This window comes from Accipiter gentilis, chromosome 2 (genome assembly GCF_929443795.1).
Source record: "Accipiter gentilis chromosome 2, bAccGen1.1, whole genome shotgun sequence".
Lineage (NCBI taxonomy): Eukaryota > Metazoa > Chordata > Aves > Accipitriformes > Accipitridae > Astur > Astur gentilis.
This window is the reverse complement of record NC_064881.1, coordinates 20303019-20318472: the sequence shown is the minus strand read 5'-3', so window position 1 is coordinate 20318472 and position 15454 is coordinate 20303019. Positions and strand designations below refer to the sequence as shown.

The 15454-nt window shown below is 40.8% G+C and overlaps 1 protein-coding gene across 1 annotated transcript; it reads right to left on the bottom strand.

The window, feature by feature from the left end:
* Positions 1 to 3382: 3382 nt before the first annotated feature.
* GDAP1 (ganglioside induced differentiation associated protein 1) lies at positions 3383 to 15419 on the bottom strand. The gene is made up of 6 exons (XM_049828193.1): positions 15302 to 15419; positions 14840 to 15032; positions 13424 to 13597; positions 9720 to 9814; positions 9136 to 9250; positions 3383 to 6799 (listed from the first exon to the last, which is right to left on the bottom strand). Exons 1-6 carry the CDS (start codon positions 15350 to 15352, stop codon positions 6417 to 6419), a joined length of 1011 nt encoding a protein of 336 aa, XP_049684150.1. The 5' UTR covers positions 15353 to 15419; the 3' UTR covers positions 3383 to 6416.
* Between the last annotated feature and the right edge of the window lie 35 nt (positions 15420 to 15454).

Below are 15454 nucleotides of genomic sequence, written 5' to 3'. Positions count from 1 at the left end.
TGTAACTTTTAGTGGCTTCTGCCTCTGTGTTTTAGAGCTGTCTAAAATTCAGCACAATGGAAGGGTGCACAACTGCTTAAAGGCACCAGATTTGGACAAAGAGCATCTGGGCTCATCTAGTACAAACTTCCTGTGAGATCTTTGTCTCTGGGGCTGTTTCTATTAAAAGATCTGAAAACCTAAGCAAAATGTCCCTCTACTTTTACTGCCTCCGGCTCTGGGGTGCAATCCAGACCTCTAGTTTGGGGTCTAGGCTTGTGACAAGGCATCTGGGGAGAGTTACACAGTTCAAAGCATATCCTTTCACAGCACCTTCCTGAACAGCGGTCCAACTTAAACATCTGTATTAGGAAGCTGGCTTCGCCATGCACTCAACAAAGACAGATACTCCTTCATAGTGCTTCGCTCCACTGATTTAAGTTAAATAGTTGAAGTAGATAGAATTAACATGTCCCGTAAAGTAGCAATCCAAAAGCCTCTCTCCACCCACTGGAGAGTCACCCAGAGCTGGACCAGAAGAAACACTGATGGAGATTCTCTGCTGCTAGACACTTTCTTCTCTGGTTCACTTGGGCTCCAGAGCCTGGAATTAATTCTCTGCCCTTCACCAAACCTGTGTTATGCACCTAAAATTCTTTCCAAGAGGTCAGCATTTGCTAACTGCTGGCTTTTACACATAGCTGCCAGAGGAGGCTGTGTGCCAGGCCCTGCTCTCCATAAAGTTGCTGAGTGACTGGAAGTCTCAGCCCTCCATGTGTTCAAACTATATTTTGTCAAGGGAAGTGCCTCTGACTTCAGCAAAGATGGACATGTTTTGTGCAGGTAAAGTAGGCAGAAGAGGGATCCCAACTCTGCAGCCTACTGTATAAAGCATGTATCTACAAGAGGGGAGTTTTTCCTCTCTACTGAGTTTTACTAACTTCAATACAAAGTGGGGGAGAAGGACTTCACTTTCTGTAAGGGGGATGTCGCAGCCAGCAGGTGACAGAACCAGTGGTCTCCTCACACCTGGTCTGGCCCCATGAATGCTCTATTTTCTGCTGCATAGGGAAACACAGGCACCACCTGCTTAAACACTTGAAATTAGCGAACTTTTCTGAAACAAGCCCTAAAAGAGCAATTTTCAGGATGGCAATTGTTTCTCAACAGGTAAAGGGCTTTGTCCAGTCTAAAGGCAGTAGCATTCAGCTTCTGATTTGGATCAGCTAAGAAGAAGTACCAAATACTTTAATGTATATTCTCAAGTCCCTACATTCATGTTACTGATGTTATCAAATGCTACTATAACACTATCACAGTAAAAAAGGACAGAGAGCAGCCAATTATGTTTCATGTAGAAACTGTGAAGGGGAACACATCACTGCACAAAAATATTCCAGTGGCACTAGCAGTCTGACAGGCTCCCTTTCCGTGTGCTCCCCAGTTCTGCCTGAAAAGCCATTTCCTATAAAGAAGCCGTTTCTCTTCAGTTCTTTAGCTGTAGCCAGGCATGAGAACCTCTCCTTTACGCCCTTCCAGGCTGCTGGTGGGGACTATACCTGCTTCCACAGTGGGATTTCGACAATGTCTTCAGTCCTACAAAGGATCTCAAAAATTGTACATAATAAAGTACTGAGTTTGGACCATAAAGGATGATTCTTATTGTGTTGACTTGAAATAAATCAACCAAATTTTCACCTTTTAGGTTTAGAGCTGGTTTTTATAAATATAAATAATATAGTAATATACATAATTGTCAATTAGCCATTTTTAGCAGAAGAAATATGGAAGGGATAAATAGGGATATTATGTAAAATATATATACAAAGGACATTAATATTGATTTATGCTGTTATGTATTAGTTCACACAATACACTTTTAATGAGTATTTTAAACCATAGTAAAAATTAATGCTGATTTAAAGCTGAGATGGAAATAGCTAGGACTGAAAACTCTCCAAATTCCAGCACATTCTTCCCCCAGCACTAAGCTTATCCACAGCTTACCTATTTTAAGGTGCAACATTTTTAACTTCACATTAAATAAAGCACCATGATTGTAACTTAGAAAGAAAAACAGAAATAAAAATGCTACTGAAGTACTGTATGAGTGAGTTAACAGTATTGTAAGAACTCTGGCTTCTGGAATTTCCTGAATTTTGAGTGCCTGACTTTTTTACTTGGTACTGCAACAAAACTAAAAATTTCCTCTTAAAGAAAGGAAGGGGGGAAAAAAACATATTTTGTTTGGGATTTTTCTATATGCCTTTGACTTCCTCAGCACATCTTATAAGTTGCCTAAGTATAACCTTATACCTCTTTGTTGAGCATCAGTTAAACAGAGAGATAAAATTAATAAGCAGGCCTCAGTAATAAACAATCTGTCATATGCCTTATTGCAGAGCAGAGTGTGCTCCAGTTAGCTAGATCCACTACTTTTCACCTGCTTTCTGTCTACTGCTCTCTCTAATCCTCACAAATTAGGGCATGCCAATCTGCTTTCTAAACCTTAGTAGCTCCTTGCTCTCATAAAATTAAGACTTAAGTAAAAAATGCCTTTGAAAATGCAATATGCAAAAGTGGCTGTATGGCTATGTGAATCTGGACAAGCTCTTTTCACTTGCCATACTTACCTTCCCATTCACTCTTGTTCCTCTTGTCTGTTTAGACATAAGCGCTTCACAGCAAGGGTTCTGTATACTTCTGATTAATGCTAAGATCAAGGCAACCTCAAAGTTGGACCACAGACCATAGGTGTCACAATCTCCTGAAACTCAAGCGCTATCAGCTGTCTACCTGATCCTAGCAGCTCTGCTGACCTTCAAAATATCAAGAGGAAATGTATGCAAGCCTCAAGTACTGTTGTCTATTCCTGCGCTTAACAAGAAAGAAGACCCAATGCAGGCTGCTAAAGTGCAAGACAAAAAAAAAAGCTTATGGCCAGACTAACACTGGTCGGGGCCCACTGTTTGGTCTCATTAAGGACAATGTCAGTGTGGACATAGCTTACGTGCTTGTCACGCACCTTACAGAAAGGAGCCCCAGCTTCTGCAGCTCAACAATGTAAGCCAAGAATCAGGGTCACACTGAGAAGGGAAGTGGGGGGTTTTATGGTATGGATTAATTGAAAACACAAAACCTGCTTGTCCTCCTTTAAATGGGTTTTTTACATTATCAAATTACTTCTATAGAGTCTCATGCATATACAGCTCAGACAACCAAAGAAAACTATCATTGTTAACTGTTGTTTCCAGACACATACAAGACAAAGTATCAGAGGCTTCCCTCCTTGGATAGCATCAGACTCCTTACAGCAATACTGTGTGATCTTCAAATGTGCTTTGTTTTACTGACACAGAAGACATAAACCAGTCTAAAAAATGGTCTTAGAAGCGATGTTTATTGTGCAGGTCCCACATAGAAAGATATGAAATATATCTGATGCATGATATGAGAGCAAATAGTAAATGAAAACCAGAAGATTGCTTGTGTATCCAATCGAAATAGTATACAGAGCTACCAGAGCAAAGAAAATAAGCCAGGCTGAAAAGAAACTTTACAAGCACCACACAAAAGCTATCCTGCACAAAGAGCCAAATACAACATATGTGCTTCTAAATCTTATCCTATTTTGAGGAATTTAATCATGGATAAGCCTTTTGCTGCCACCTGTACAGAAATCAATGTTGCACAGAGTACATCAGGGCAGTGAAAATAAGTAGGCTACTGAAGTTGAACTAAGACACAAATTAAACCAGGGATCCAAACTTTTCCACAATAAAAAGTTTCATCTGCGTTCATTCCTGCAGATGACAAGTTTAACTGCTGTTCAGTAACATTCATTTTAATGTCAAATACTATTTCAGCTTTGCCCAAAGCACACAATAGGTATCAGAGAACCAACCTGTAATAGACCAAAGCAGTCGTTTCAAGAGCTCTTGAGAGACTGCTAGTCTGATGAGGATGCTCACATCCATCTTATGCTGAGATCACAAACATTTTGTTTGTGAACACGTTTCCTGCACGTCTGAGGCATGCCAAAGTGTAGCCCTGGAGGACCACTGACATCTGGTGGTCACTGCAGACCTTCCCAACAGTACCTGCAGCTCCAGGCAGGCAAGGAGTGCTGCTGAAGCGCAGAGATCACTGAGGTCTGGGGGGAAGGAAAACTGCTTCGTCAGTTATTAACCTGTACACTGCTGCTGGTGTGAACTAAACTGGCACACCTCTGGAAATGTAAGTGTTCTTCTCTAGAACTAACACATTAAAAAAAAAAAAAGAGGAAGGAAAAAGTAAAATGGTAAAATGTAAATTAATTCTACAGAAAGCTAAGTCATATCTATTGAATTTTACCCTGACTTGATCAGATTATATTTTACAGATGGACTGACAGAAATACATGCCAGGGAAGCATTAAGTTACAGGCCTTACTCTGTGTTTATTAACTTAGTGGAATTTGTTGGATACAAGTAAATGCAGATCAACTGCAATACACAAACAACAAACTCAGATAAAGCTGCCACCGCATTAATAGTATTGTTGGCTTAAACGTACTCTAAAGATAATAAAGCTTTTCTAAACAGAGAGATTAATTCAACAGGTTCTTGAGAACAACTGGATCATAAAATAGAACTATATAAAACTGTCTTTTTGACAAACGTAAAAAAAAAAAAGCAGTTTCCTAGGTAAGATGTTTCTTATTACTGAAAAGGAGCACTGAGATTTCGGTCCTCTTCTGCTAGACAACTAGCACAATATTAAATTATAAGCAGAAGTATTCAACAATTTTATCCATTTTGGTATCCGCTAGATGGTGAGACTGCCCAGACAGAAACTGCCTTGGTTCTCTCCAGCAAACCTGAGAGAGGATCTTCTTGATGCTCAAAAGCAATTGTGTGCAGAGAGACCACAGCCACCAGCACTGGGTCTAAAATGTACTTAGGCCTGTTAGCACTGGTTGTTGATAGACAAACATTTAAAGCTATGTTTTGCTTGTTGCAGTTATCTACAACTTATAAACAAAACTCTGAGGCTTTCAGACATTCATCAAGAATACAAAAATCTTACTGAACTGTCATGAGAATTTTCAGCCCTTCCCAATTGCTTTCTTGCTGCAAAATGATTCAAAGTCTACTTTCAGGTAAGTGTGCATTTCTCATTGAAACAGAAGCTCAGTTCAAACCTAATAAAACTCTCAGCATCTGCTGAGTAGTGGAAAGCAATCAAAGTGTTTTTCTACACCTTTCCTACATGCTACAAGAGTGCAGCTTTGCAAAAAATCTGCAGTACAAATCATCTGTCTCCAAACTGACCTACATTTTTCACTTACCACAAATATGACACCTCTCCATAAGTAAACAGGTTGCTAAATTACAGTTTCACTTTCAATCTAGGCTACCTAACCAGACTGAGAGTGAACTATTTTAAATTATTTTTACAAAATGCATTATTGTGCATACTCTTTCTAGTTGGCTATGGCACGTTGTGGGCAAACATAGAGGCACATGCAATCGCTAACGTAGCCAAGTAGTGCGCAAAAAATAGCCAGTGCTCAGAGTGGAAACAAGAAAGGGTACATGGGACACTAATATGGAGACAACCGTATCAAGCCACCCCAATGAAAGCAGGAAATTTGCACTGAGATAGTTCGGTTTGACTCAGCCAGGGCTTGCGGCTGAGCTGGGTACCTGGCTGAGTCAAAGGCTACCCAAAAGGCCTTCATAAGAAAAGTGTCAGGTTTTTCACTCCCATTGGTATTTCAGCAGAAGTCTAGCATCTGTTGACTGCTGATGCCTATGGAGAATTTCACTCATAGGGCCCACAAGCCATTGATGTTCATATGTGCTTCAGGTCCCTTCCTGTACTGCTGCATGAACATACAGTGACTAAAGTGGCTTCACAAGACTACTTTTTAACACATTCCTGTAGGTCCAACTGCAAATCAATAGACATTAATCAGTAGAGACACTCACTCCCATACACAACAGGCGCAAAGCCTATGTTCCACTTAAATCCTACTCCGAGCATTTAAAGTAAGTGCTATTTTCAGTATTTCAACAATGCTGGTTTCTGCACAGTAATGTATTTCACCCACAGTGAAAAGCTGTCACATTGCTGCATATCTATTAAATAAAAACATTATAATTAGGTCAGCTACTGGGTAAAGGAGACAATAACCACTTTAACAAAACACTGTCACAGCCCTTACAGGTCCTTGTCTGAAAAGCAAGTCTCTTCTTTCCTTTGCTGTCCCCCCAACATGTATTTTCCACAAATATCTCAGCATTGCCAATCCAATTATACAACAGCAGGAGACGATTACTGTGTGACAATGTTCTAATTCACAGACATAACCTTTATTTTACGTTTATATTTTATTGGGGATATTTTCCTGGAGGGTAGAGATGCCCTCCACTCACCACCAGGGACAGACAGGTCTAAAAATAATTTTGCCTGGTTCTAATCGACAACATCATGTTGGCAAACCTCTTCCGAAGACACATGAAAGCAAGATAACCCATTCCTGCCAGCATGCTGACCAGCAGGGTGGTGCCAAGAACCCTGGGAGCCCTTTTCTTGGCCACACGGAATGCTGTTGGCAGAACAGCCGAGATTAATATATTGTTGACATGTCCTAAAACTTTGTAAAATGCTTTTCTCTTCAGGACACGCTCATAATAGGCCTCCAAGTTGGGCCGCTTTCCGTTTCCCCAGTTTCTTCTTGCTAATCCCAGAAACTTCAGACGATGTAATGTGACAGCAAGTGATACATCTGCCAGACTGAAGAAATCACCACAGAGCCAAGGCGGATTTTCATCTTCTAAGCAGAGATAAAACATAAACAATTAGGAGCTAATGGAATACAAGCACATGTAGAAGCCTCCATGGGCTAACATATAGTTTACTGCTATTTCAAAATGCTGTCTAACAAACACCACCAACACTTCAGCTAAGATGTGTCTTTAATCAATGAACATTTTACTAATCCCTGTCCATTCTTCACACAATATTGTAAAGTCTTAGGCTCAGCAGCCTGGCCTACATTTGTTAAGGAAAAAAGAGCCACATTTCAGGTTCATAAATTAAAACCCACAGTAAACACTTACTTTCCTCAACTACACTTCTCAAATCTGGATTAAATTAAGCAGGAGTGGAAAGGAGGAAGGCAGTTTAGCTTTTACTGAAAAGTTACCACTTGCCTGAAGAATTTATCATCTTACCTGTGTCACTCAGCTCTACGGCATTCACTCAAGAACTGCTTATTTGCTGGAGACTTCCAAGCCAAAAAGAAACTGATCACATGACTGACCTGCATCAAACACACCAGCTCAGTGTAAAGACTGAGTTTGTCTACCCATCCTTCCTCTGTGCCTCCTAAGCCCCAAACCATGGGTTTTTTTACACTGAGAAGTTTGAGAAGCGATGGATATTCACACTGCCCACCATTAGTCAGGAGCACAGACGGAGACCTGAGGCTCCCTCTCCAGTCAAAGGAAAGAGATGAATCTTCCTGGGATGGCTCAAAGCAGGCACTGCCAGGCAGCATCACACCTCTAACTTCAGTGATCTGAAACACCACCTGAAAGGGCTGACCTGTATTGACTACACCCAGAGCTTTTGACACCCAGGATATGAAATTTGGTAGTTAGCACAGCTGCCAGCATGAGTACTCTGCTCTAGCCTAGATCTCAAACAGGACCGTGCCGTTCCTTCCTTATTTGCAACCTTTTGCAGTTCTTCCTCCACAACAGGCATGCAAAAAGACTGGCATGAACATTCAGCAGCACCTCTGTGGAAACAGAGAAATTTTGCAATGTCCCTTTCAACTCATTTGCCACCAGAGGAAAGCAACAGTTTGGCACACCGCTGGTACCAGTCCATTTCAACTGGTTATGCAGGTCTGGAAGAAAGGCCTCTGCAGAGAACGAGTGTATCCTACGTTGCTGGAAGGATACCTGGGGATTCATCCAGTGCATTAAGTAAGAAAGATGATGGAAAGGAAGACCGAAGAAGCTAACGTGTGTGAAGAAAGATGCATGCAGTGGCAGCAACTGTAAGTGAATGAGGGATTTGAGCAGTAGCAAGAGAAGCAGAAGCTGAGAGGTCTACCAGGACCTAGAGAAGCACTGTTCACAAACCTCAAAAATATGAATACCTCAGACAAAATTCCAAGAGGTAGGTAATAGCCATATGTTTTACTAAATCCTGTGATCCTGGCAATTTTCATAAGCTCATCAATATCGTATCAGTTGACTCCTTGGAAAGGCTATTTAGCAGAAAAAGCAAAGGGGCTGCTGGAAATGGTGACAGACTTAGTTTGCTGAACAAAATCCTACCATCCTTTGTAAGTTACAACATTTTCTGTGACTTTTGCTGTTGAGTCAGTAGATAATTTAACCTAGATTTTTCAATTGCTGGTTCAAATCTACTATTTTGATAGTAACTGATAATTATTACAACAGCTATTTATAGAGCCAAATGCAAAGAGTTATTGATTTGAGCGGATGCAGTTGATATTCACTGATGCTTCACGTAGCTCCCAGTGAAGTCAGAGGAAGGATACCTATTAGCACCATTGGGAGTGGGACCAGACTCTGAATAAGCAGAAGACTAATCCCATTTAAACAAAATTCGACTTTCATTTGGGTGGATTGCAGATAAACACCACTGCTTTCCAAGCAGGTGGGGGGCAGGGTTGCTTAATGATTAGAACACTTACCCAGATTGCTAATTCTGCATATATCACAATATCAGCACAGTATTTATATAAGATTGTAATAAACCTGTATTAAACATTAAGGTTGTGATCATTATAGTGAACTGAGGCCTACAACTACAATATCAAGAATAACATTCTGTAGTTAAGGTGTTTCTTATTTTCTTGATAAAATACTACAAAATTGTGCAGCTAATTATACTCACTATCCTGGAAATGTGATCAAGCACTCTCATAAGACAGTGAGAACTCACTGACAGCAGCAGTAAACTAAACTAGTATTTAAAACAGTATTGGTCCCTTCTGTGATGTTAGATCAGTATATACTAAAAATACCAAATCAGATACATTAAAACCAGTTCTATAATAGTGCTGTCAACATGTTTACTCAGTCTCCCAAACATAAGCATCAACAGGATTTAGCAAGAATAATTCCTTACCTGGTGTTTCCTCATTTCGCCGCTGCAGTTCAGTCTCAACCTGATCCAAAACTTTTTCCAGTTCATCCAGTATTTTCTTTAGGTATTTTATATTATCATGATCCAGCAGTTTAGACTAAATATATATACAGGTTAGTGTTTTAATCATTGTAGAGAGTTTATACTTTTATCAGAGAAACCTTTACTTAGATACTACAGTGCTTATTCATATAATGTGATTATTTTCTCCACATAGTCAGCTGGATACCATTTAGGTACTGGTAACAATTCAGGTAATAGAAGAAAAACATGAGAGATGCTAGATACTGAGGTTTGTCTCACCCTGCAGGGTGCTCAACAGCCCAACACCAGCACTGATGTATACTTACTTACCTTTGAAGTCAGTGGGACCAATTGGATACTTCAGCACACACTAGAAGTGTGTAGCTGATCTGGGGGACAGACTGCTTCATGCCTTGTAGGGTTAAACCACTGCATGACATTACTGGTAATGACAGGTGAAACAAATGTTTATACCATGACAGAAAAAAATCTCACACTAACAAGCTCATAATAAAGGGGGGGGATACAAAGAGTTTTCTTACTTTAAGGCGCTTCTGTTTTGCTATATAGGCATCTTGAAGGTCTGGATTTTCTTCTGCAAGTTTCTTCAACTCTGATTCTGTGTTACTTATTTGGCCTGATGCAAAAAAACAACGGAATGACATCAGATATCCAAACCTACCCATAATGCAATCCACAGGAACTGATCAACAGCTTGTGTACGAATATCACACTGAAGAAATGGGAAGTGGTACTTCAATAAAGCATCACTGCCAAGTTGGGATTCAAAACCATCACATTTTGGAAAACTTAACTGCTGCATAAATTGACCTCACCACACCTGCCTATCAGTTTGCAATGAACTAAGTGGTGATCTGCCAGGTAAGAATGAGGAATTCTTGTTAATATTTTTATTTTATTCAGATAAAACCATTTTGCTGCCAAAACCGGTTCTAAATCCATGAAATGCTACTACAAATACCTTAGGTCTCTGATGTTTTTGTAAATCAGTTCCTGGGTTCCTAACACACTTTTCATACTGTTAAAGTGCTGATTGGCCCAATACTGAGATTTTCTGTGACTGTGGGTCACGTGCATAATTCGAAAGCAAAAGCCTATATACCACTGAATATGGAACCAACGTGTTTTCAGTTAGCTAAAATGTGACACCAAACTCTGTCACATCTTTTGGAAATATTCACTACAGAGTATATGGATGTTCTAGAAAAACATTCATTACATGACTTAAAGAAGAAATGATGTGAAAAATTTAAGATAGTTTTACTGATTTCTACTATATGTGTAAAGCCTTTTCTCTCCTTAAAATGGGGCTTTGCTTGAAAATGCCATACTTAAAGACCTAGAATACTGAAAGATAGTGAATAATAAGTTATTTTCTAAAAATAAATTTTCTAGTAATAAACTAAGAACAAAAGAATAATTACAGGGCATGAATCACCTCTCACTTGTACTTGATAATTAATATTAGTTCCAATTAAGTCTTATAAATCAAACTGATTCTTGCTAGAGAACAATGAGCTTATTGTTTTATATATTCTTTGTTTCAACCTGACATGACTGTGAAAGCCATCTTTCAACATAGTATATGAAGAACTTGAAGGATGTAATCACACAACTAAAATCTTATATATGCAATTAATTACTTAATTGCATTTGGTACACATAAACATAATACATGACTTGCTGGTGGCTTATTATATCTAGCACTCTGAAAAAGATCAGCTTTTCAAAGCTGAAAACTAAACCATCTGGGAGAAGTTTGAACAAGCAAAGGAATTGTTTAGGAACATCCACGAGCTATTAAAAAATGCTTCAAATCAAGAAAGCAGGCTATGCTTTAAGTATAAAAAGGTAAGAAAACTTCCCAGTTTAGACAAGTAGTAATTTTAGCTCTACCAATATGAATATATGTGTGTAAACTGACAATTAATACCAACCAGAAGCTAGAGGGGAAAAACACATGCAGACAGCAGAACACAAGACAACGTTGTAAAGTGAACCATAATAAAAGCACTGGCTATTACCATGTGAAAACAGAAAAACGATAAATAATGCCTATGAGTAAAGTACAATTGTTCAATAAAGTTATCATTTGGGGAAAAAACCCAAACACAGATGGTACACTGATATAAGAGAATAATTCATGTTAATTCATTAAAAAAAAAAAAGAATGCTAATTCCTCTTACTGAAATTACCCATTTGTAAATCTCTCCAGATACTTTTCATAAAGAATTTATTTCTAAATAACCACTGATCATTGGAGCAGCAACACTGACTTCTAAATACTTTGCAATGCTCAAGAAGTTTCCAGCAAACAGAAAGAAAACCAATTCTGCGCTGATGTTTTATAAAGGATAATTCATGCAACTACAAGGAAAACTAACTGCCTGACCTCGCTTCTGGCAACGTAATGGCATGGCTAATAAGAGAACTGACTTGCCAAAAATTTTAAGGAGGAGGATAACACAGTTTGTTGAAAATAGAACTTCTCAAACTAACACAGTATCATCTTTTATGATATTATGAATTTAGTAATAGTATAGTTGTATTACATTTCAAAGTCTCTACAGTATTTAACTTTGCTCTATGGAGCATTTTAAAAATAAACAAAAAAAATTGCCACGATATAAACCACTGACATTGACAACAAAAATCAAGAGATCTCAGAACATAACTGGGAGAATCGTAAACAGGGAATCATCATTCACCTGTGTTCTTGGGATTTGATCCTTGTTCTAGAACTATTTTGTTCTTTTGTAATACTTAGAAGGAAACATAAAAGCATTAGTTAAAGTTTGCCATAGTACAAAGACTAGAAGGGGCATAAATAAAAAAAAAAACACATGGAAACATGGCACTGATACCCAGTGGTCTGGACTGGTTGATAAATTGGGCCTAAGCAACCAATTGATGTTTCAACACAGTCCAATGTAAAACATAAATCGCAGCAAAAGATATAGTCCAGAAAAGATACAGGCCACTTTTCTTGGCAAGAGGGCTGTAAGGTTGCAAGCAGTTCTGAAAAGCTAGACTGAGGTCATGATCCATAACCAGCTGAACAAGGATGCCCAGTGCAGTTCTGTGGCTGAAAGTAACGCTGGAGTCCTTGAACATACATACAGTAAAAAAAACCCCAAGAATAAAGAATTAAATATTTATATCCCTATCTGACACCAAAGTGAACAGAATCTGCTGTCCAGTTCCAGCATCCAAACCCAGGGGAGGGCGGGGGGAAGAGCTCTAAAAACTGAAAGATTATTTGCCAAGGATTTTTCTTAATATCACTGAATGTTGTTTAAAACAGTATTTCTGCAAACTACTGGATTTGAAACAGGAGTTCATTTCAGGAGGTTCTCTGTTATAAAGAGGACTGGGCAACATAATCTAGAGTTATTTCTTCTGCCCTCAAAATGTTTTTTCATGGGAAAATGGTATGTTATAAAAGTCCATCAGGTAAAATACCGATCCCAAGAAAGTCAAAAGACATTTTACCATTGATTCTACAAGACCACCAGTTCATCGTTTATCCTGATTCTATATTGTTGCGTTATTTGGACCCAGGATTTTGGTTTAAATTGTACTTTAACAATTTCCCTTGGTCAGATGAACTCAAGCTATTTACTTCACAACTTTGGGTTTTTTCCTCCCTACCCCCAGCACCAAGTTGACACTACCACATTCCTCAGACAAAAAGGGCCTGATGAATCTTTCATAATATATTAGATAAACGGACTCTGTTTCATTGAGGCTAATCTGCATTTGCACCACCTTGAGAGGAAAGCAATTCCTTTAATTTAATTGGTAAACTTATTACAAATTTACAGTCACAAAAAAATGGGTTTCCTTCAGTGTAGTGGTTTGATGTGAGCAGTAATAGAGCTGTTCCCTAGAAATTGCTTTATAGGCATAAAGAGCAAGATCAGAAAATAAAATACTCACAGCTGTCACAGCTGCCATTTTCTGTTATGCACAAGAAGCACATTTTCAATCGTTAGGAAAATTAATTCCACAGACACCTCAAAAATGCCGCTTCCACCTTCCCGTTTTCAAATCATAACAGACTACAAAATCAATAAAAAGTATATGCACAAATTATCAAGGACTGCAACTAAAATTGAAAATCTGCACTCAATATATTCTGCTTAAGGTGCACTGAAGACACAAGATGAATGTAATACAACATCCTATTAACTGATAGGCATTCAGAGCTATACCAGTACATACTACGAATTCTGCTGGTAGCATAGGCTGGAATCATGGAGTCCACTGTTAACTCGGGATGCAGGATGCAGCCATGCGTGTAGGCATCCATAGGCAAGGAGTCTAAAAGCTCTCTATAGTGTTGCACCCTTGGATAATACATGCTCCCTTCTTCCGGCATTAATCTTGGTACTTCCTCTGCAATACAAAAGTTAAGAAAAGAAGAACCATGGAATTGACCAAAAGTAGTACTTCCAAAGTAACTTCAGTTATGTCCAATCGGCACAGATGACACAGCCAGTTAAGAAAGCTTCACTTGCTCCCCACCGTCACTCAACAGTGTTATCACAGCTCAGAGAAACGTATATACACGTACTTAATTTTAAAATGTTTCAATAATTCCAATTCCTATGCAGCAACCCACATAAACACCTATTTAAGAGGACTTCAAATCAGAAAAACAGATTCAATGTCTATTTTGTAGTTCTAGGAATGGACGACCATGGCACACAACCCTTTAGCACTCTCACAGCAGGGCACAAGTGAGGTTGTAGTGAGTTGTTACGGCTGAAACATTACAACAGCTGCAATGCTGTAAAAATTACAGTACAGGAATCCTACTGAAAGCATGATTAGAAGTATTCCTGCACACCACGAAGTTTTACCCTGCCCTTGATCTACCTGGGCCCCGACTCCTCATCTGATGAAAACACCAGCATTAAATATGTATTGTGTTCACCCAATGATGAAGTTTTCTTCGTGCCTTAGAAATCGCAGCGCTAAACCCCTGAAACACAAAATGCTGCCTCTTCACAGCTAAAACCACACAGCTCTGCACTTCCTTCAAAAATTGAGGCAGTCTGTTTTCTGGCACTAGAGACATGAAGAATTTCAAAAGCCTGCACGTGATAACTTCCGGGTTCCTTCTTCCTACTTTTTTACCTCTTCACTCCATTTTGGCTACAAAAATAATTTACTCATTCTACTTCCCTTTTCTGCCCAAGAAGATTCTGGAATTAGGCATCTTTTGGTTGTTTTTTTGGGGTGTTGGGGTTTTTTTGCAGAGAAGCAGGACCTGCCCAACAGCCGCACTTCTGCAGCTGCCTGTTGAACGCGCTGTTTTTCGTGGCAGTCTCACCACAGGGTCAGCACAGCGCAGCGCTGCCATTGCTGACTTCTCCATCCTTCCCGAAGGGGTAAGGAGGGCAGCGGGGCACGTTTTCACTTGCAGCTGCTTGTAAAGTGCTGGAAGCCCTTCAGTTCATTTTAAAGGAACGTGTTCTTACCCCATACCACCAACTATCAGGAGAGCCCATTTACTTGTGAGACTATAAACGTTTTCGGGTCCTCAGCCAACCGCCAGGAAGCCGCGCGGAGCTGACCCCAACGCTGCTGCAGGCTGCGGGGAAGGATTTCACACCGAAACGCCTGTGGGATTACCATCTACAAACGTTGCTTCGAGGTAGTCGATAATCTGCGTTGCCTCGCAGATGATGTTTTCCCCATGGATCAGGACGGGTACTTCTCCAGAGGAATTCAAGCGCATGAACCAGGGCTCGTTGTGCTCGCTCAGCGGCAGGTTTACATCGTGCTCTTCGCACTTCAGGGCTTTTTCGGCTATTGCCAAGCGCACCTGCAGGGGCATCACCGCGGTTACCTCAGGAGAAGCACTCCCCGCTCTGCGGAGCCGGCCCGGCCCCCGGCCCCCGGCGCCCGGCGCCCGGCCCCAGGCCCCCGGCCCCAGGCCCCCGGCCCCCGGCCCCCAGGGCCGCGGCTGCAGGCCCCCCTCCGCGCCGCCCTCCCCCGGGCCCAGCCCCCGGCAGGGGCGGCCGACACCCAACCGCCCCGCCCCGCCCCGGACCCGCCGGCACCCCGGGCGGGGGCAATCCGCGGCCCCCTCACCTTCTGCGAGGAGAAGGACTGCGTCCAGTGGTAGAGCACCAGCGGCGCCATGCCCGCCGGCTCCTGCGCTGCGCTGCGCCGCGCTGCGCCGCGCCGGGCGGGGCAGGAGGCCTGCGCGGGCGCGCAGCGGCGGCCGTGCCCGCCCCGCGGCGG

What these genes read in the sequence shown, in the direction of transcription:
- GDAP1 (XM_049828193.1), bottom strand. Translation starts at nt 15,352, where the DNA reads ATGGCGCCGCTGGTGCTCTACCACTGGACGCAGTCCTTCTCCTCGCAG. An exon ending in CGAAGCAACGTTTGTAGATG is followed by an intron (nt 13,598 to 14,839) that starts GTAATCCCACAG and finishes TTTGTATTGCAG; the next exon opens with AGGAAGTACCAAGATTAATG. An exon ending in CAAAACAGAAGCGCCTTAAA is followed by an intron (nt 9,251 to 9,719) that starts GTAAGAAAACTC and finishes ATATATATTTAG; the next exon opens with TCTAAACTGCTGGATCATGA.